At 29.8% G+C, this 5,280-nt stretch overlaps 1 protein-coding gene across 1 annotated transcript in view; it reads right to left on the reverse strand.

Annotated features, from left to right (window-relative positions):
* LOC119838755 (ankyrin repeat and zinc finger domain-containing protein 1-like) overlaps window positions 1–3,083 on the reverse strand; it is a 7,967-nt gene extending 4,884 nt beyond the window's left edge. The window contains exons 1-4 of the mRNA XM_038364855.1: window positions 2,764–3,083; window positions 2,083–2,292; window positions 1,496–1,659; window positions 539–631 (exon numbers count right to left, since the gene is read on the reverse strand). Coding sequence (XP_038220783.1) covers window positions 539–631; window positions 1,496–1,659; window positions 2,083–2,292; window positions 2,764–2,887 — 591 coding nt within the window. The 5' untranslated portion in view covers window positions 2,888–3,083. The remainder of the gene's footprint in view (window positions 1–538; window positions 632–1,495; window positions 1,660–2,082; window positions 2,293–2,763) is intronic.
* Between the last annotated feature and the right edge of the window lie 2,197 nt (window positions 3,084–5,280).

Raw genomic sequence — 5,280 nt, forward strand, 5'->3', positions numbered from 1 at the left:
AGTGAGTGAGTGAGTGTGTGAGTGAGTGAGTGAATTGATTTATTTACTCAAGTACTTAACGTAACCACATGAATGGTTTAAAGGATTATTATTTCTATGTTTTGGTATGCTTGTTAACAATCATGTTATGTAAGCTAAATTTGTATAATTTATACAAAATGCCATGAAATCAATCAACTGCATGTAAATACACTTCCTGTGAGAGTTTCAGTTATCCACATTAATATAATATAGAAATGACGTGACAAAGTGTTTGCTTATTTATTTCAATTGACTTGACTATGAAATGACTGGATCTGTCTGTGTTATATTTTTCACCATGAACAGCAAATGTCACATTTGTTGAATGTTGTTGAATATTATAAGGAGAATAAATATATTATTCCACTGCTTATAAATATATATTGCAGTTTTGCTTTATTTTTTTATTTTTTTTTTTTTTTGTTTACTCATTTAACTATTTATTTTACTACATTAACATTAAAACACCTAATACATGATACAGAACTAGAGGTAAAGTACAAAATTCGATGCTCACCATTAACACAGCCCACCGCTGGTAGCCTGGTATAGTAAGACGTTGACAGCGCTCCACCCACGCGTAACCCTCGCCATCCGAAGATAATTCTTCCTGAAAGAATGTCACAGCACTTCGTTAGAAAAAGAAATGGTTGTATTTGCTACGGTTGATTTCATTGTTCAATATGCTATTAAAAAATGCGAGTGTCCGTACTATTCATAATGTCGTTTAATTTAACAAAGCATTAAAATCGATGAATTTTAGAGATTTACAAAGATAATCACATCAACTGGGATGGTGGACTATTCAGAGTTGAATTCACATTCTGTATCACAGACAAGGTTTTCTTCTTGATTATTTGACAATAACAATGAATTTAGAAACAATAAAAAGATACAAGTTTTTCGTAATATCGTAACTTTTTTTTTGTATAAATTCTATGTAAAAATATGAAGCTGTTTTTGAGACAATATGGATTTAATTACATGACAATATGGATATTTATGGGCAAAAACGGGGCTATGTTTTTTTATGTTTGGGCTCTTTTAAAATAAAACATAATCAATACAATGTATAACTAATGTTTCTGAGTATCACACTAAAACACTAACACTATTTAAAGTAATCATACCAAAGGCATTATAAACAAATTTAATTAAATAAGGGGTGTTTTTGGGGATTGAGCGAAATCTTAAGGTAAACCATGTAACTTAACTGCTTAACACATACAGAATACTTCAGACCTGTTTCTTCAATAGATATTTCTGTATAAGCAATAAGCTTAAAGAAATAGTAATTATTATCCTAGTGAAATAGTTATTAAATATATAAGGCTAAAAGCACTTTTGAAAAAATAAATCAGTCAAAAGTTGTGTTGCCTGTTGGTAACTGACACTACCTGGAAACTTTTAACTTCCACACTACTACTAAGTAAAAGTAAAGTGAGGCATCATGAAGGCATAGTCATTAAGTAACCTTTTTATGATGCAGTATACATCTGTATATACAGAAGACCTGTCCAGTACGGTTTGTGAAGAATGCTTTGCAATGCCTAGTTGCCGCTGCAAATAAATCACTAGCAGGCTTCGAGTTTGTACTTTCTGTCTCAGAGTCACTGCCGGACACACTTGAATCATCATCTGAAAATAAATAATAACAATACCTTATTATATTCATAACTTTATGGCCAATTCCTCATTGTTCAAAGTTGTTTTAGGGTTGTAACACTATACCCTGTATATTTTGTGTGTAGGACAGTGTTTGTGTTTGTGTTTATTTCTGTTATATAACTAAATATTAAAGCATGTTCTGTTAAATCATAGTAATATTACAAATGCTATGTTTATAGGAATGTATGGATGTTTATTCTTTCATGCACAAACCTCTGTACAGTCTAGATAAACACAGACTAGATTTTACCTGAGTACCACATGAGTGATGTTGTAGGTTACAACTAGTACTGAATAAATGAGTTAATATGTAGACTTATGCCTATGCAGATCTATGAATTGTCATTTAATTAATATATTAAACCCACTGTTAGACTACATATATTTTCTCACCTTGTCTGGAATTGAATTGCCCAAGACTCAAAGCAGACTTCCCAAAGAGTTTCCTCTTTAAGTTATGCGTGTGCCAATGGTGCTTATAGTGTGCAGTTTGTTGTGCCCTTGATTCAAACGGGCCCACCCCACAGCATGAGCAGCAGTTACCATCACTTGCTCCATTTATTGTGAGTGCGTTGAGACGCTTTATAACACTTTGTTCATCGACTGAAACATTAATATGTTGTTGCTTGATAATAGAGGAAATGTGACTTATAATCAAACAAGCTCCTTATGCAATACTGTGCAAAAATTTATCAAATTAAGAAAAAAATTCTAAATTAAAAGGATACCTTTCTTATTTAGATATCTTATCTTATAACAGTCCTAAAAGTAAAGATTAAAAGACTTGAAATCATTTGCCGATACATTTATTATATTATTTTAATTTAATATGCAAACTGAAATGGTGAAAATCTTTGAAAATTTTTAAATAGAACTTTATACATAATAAAGATTAATTATTCTCGTTCTCATCAGAATATCTCGCCAATAAATGTAATGAATCTGGTCCACGTTACAAAAGTTTCATAACATTTCACTTATACCGGTAATAGACAATATTACACCACACATGACCAGGTGAATCATTCAGAATCCATATGTTAAGGAAAATATTCAATATAAAATATCACTCACCAATTTGATGTGACTCTGTTATCATACATGCTGCTACTTTTATTCCTCTAAGAAGTTTCTCAAAATCATCTAAATCAAACACTCTTACAGTCTTGGGCTTGACAATATCCGTTTTAGAAGTCATTTTTAAGTTATTTACATTATTAATTAGTGTGGTAATTTTCTGCTGCAGAAAAGCTTATGGTTATTATAGTTATTATAAGTTATTATGTAGCTTTAAATGGGTTTAACAATGTACAATTATTTTGGTTTTTTATGTAATAAATGTATTCAAGAATAAAAACTAAACATAACCTGTTTCACAGGCTATTGTTGACAGGTGACATACTGCATATATAGCTGTCAAATTTCAAGTGTCATTTGTCAAACGAAGCTTAAGACGCGTTTTCACCAAATACCTTTATACGACATGCGACAATTGGTGGCAAATATATATTTATAAACAATTCAATGATGTTTTTATCATGGTGTTACCTCTTACGGCTTATTCCTTGTAAATTTTAATCTAAATGTAATCCAGGTCCTCATTGAAATTATTAAATGATGTAGTAATATATAAGTACAATTTTTATGTTGTTGTATGGGATATTTCACGTCACCTGTCACGACCATAAATTGCTTAAAAGAAGGCAACTATAATGAGAAGAAGAAATCGAATGTTTCTTTTTTTTCTGACGTAATTGAACATTTTATTAACTTTTATATTAATCTATTGGGATACATGCAATTTTAAATAAAGTCACCAATGTATTAGTCGTGTATTTTAAATTTAGTAGATACTAATCGTTACAATTGCAATATACCTACCTACCCACCACTCGTAATAGAATCAAAGAAGGAACTTAATTATAACTTGTTTTTTAACAGTGCTGGCCATTAATTCTGGCTCTGGATAAAAACAAAATAAAATATAGGCTTTGCTATACACTACTCACAGATATGTTATACTTACAGATAACGTGACTTTCTATTAGAAAAATAAAATGTAATATCTGGTCGGTAGATCCAGACAATTCACAAACTTTGCCCTTTATATAGTTTTAATAACTACCTATAGACAAAATAAGATATACCTATGTTATTTGGGTAAAGCTAGAAAATGTAATTTAAACTAATTTATATTCGGCGTTTACTTGCTCAGATATAGGTCTAGCGACAAGATTATAAATCACTGAGTAGAAAACAAACAAGATACATTTTATTATCGGCGAAAATGTGTTTTCAAGTATGTAATTCATTTAATGTGGGTTAGAATAGTATTAATGATGCAAAAAATATCACCAGAGTGACGAAAATTACAGCAAGTAAAAATATGTGTTTTTTATAATGTTTAGTTTTTTTATTTTTATGGATATTATTTATAGAGGATATTATTTAAAAATCAAATTTGTTCAAGTTTTTAATTCAATCTTCTTTGCTTATACCAAAAAAAGCGACGTAAACTTTAAGTTCACTTATTATTTTTGCATTATCCGTAATATGTACATTATAGAACAAAAATCAGCCTGGACGGATTTTAATGGTTTTTAGCTTGTCAGATTTGTCTCAAAATTGTCATAAATTCGAGAATGTTATGAGTATGTAAATTTTGTTTACTGTTTTGTTATTTAAATAATTGATTCATTCAAAGAACTGAAGTACCATCAAATTGTCACAAATAGAACATATTTAAACGAGACCATACGGAAGGTACCAGCTTTTAAGAAAAAAAGATTAATCAAAACCGATTCATCTAGTCGAAAGTTATGTGTTAAGAAATACTAAAAAAAAATGTAAGCGGAGAACCTTCTCTTTTATTTTAAATCGACTGAAAGAGGTATACAAATCCAGAACTGAGTGCGGAAAAGAGCTAAAACTTTTTGTAGTGATGATATTATAAAGTGCGAAATAAGCCATATTATGTGGAAATTAGTCATGTTCTTTTAATAAAATTGGTAGGTATTAACCTATGCGGCTTAACAAAGTGTTTCATAATCTAGGAATATGTTTATAGAATAAATTTATATAAGTTATACCTAAACCAAGATCTGTTACGAACCTAAAATTTTTCAATTTGTTGAATTTGTCTTTTATTGGATAAGATTAATTGTTAATATGGTATAGATTAAAAAAAAAAGAGGGAAGACTTATCTTATACAATTTTACATGTATGTTATAAAAATTTGTACAGACAGTGATGCTAATTTTCTACCGACGCCCGAAAACTGATTTCTCAATTCGACTGATGTTTTACAGCTTTGTTCCTCTATAGCTCTATGAGTTATCAAATAACTGACGTATTTTTTTTTGTGTTTGATAGGAAACTGTTGCCATTTGGTCCAATTTTATAATTTGGAGTGGACATTTTTTGTAGAAAATATGTATTTTAGTTACAAAATATTTCCATATGTATAGAACTCAGTAGATCAGCCAATAACACGACATTCACAATTAAATTTTGCTTTCCTCATAACTCTGAAAGATAAAACAAATCATACAAACACATTCACTCAAGCGGAAAATTTAATCTCATGCCAT

This window comes from Zerene cesonia, unplaced genomic scaffold, assembly GCF_012273895.1.
Source record: "Zerene cesonia ecotype Mississippi unplaced genomic scaffold, Zerene_cesonia_1.1 Zces_u004, whole genome shotgun sequence".
Classification (NCBI taxonomy): domain Eukaryota; kingdom Metazoa; phylum Arthropoda; class Insecta; order Lepidoptera; family Pieridae; genus Zerene; species Zerene cesonia.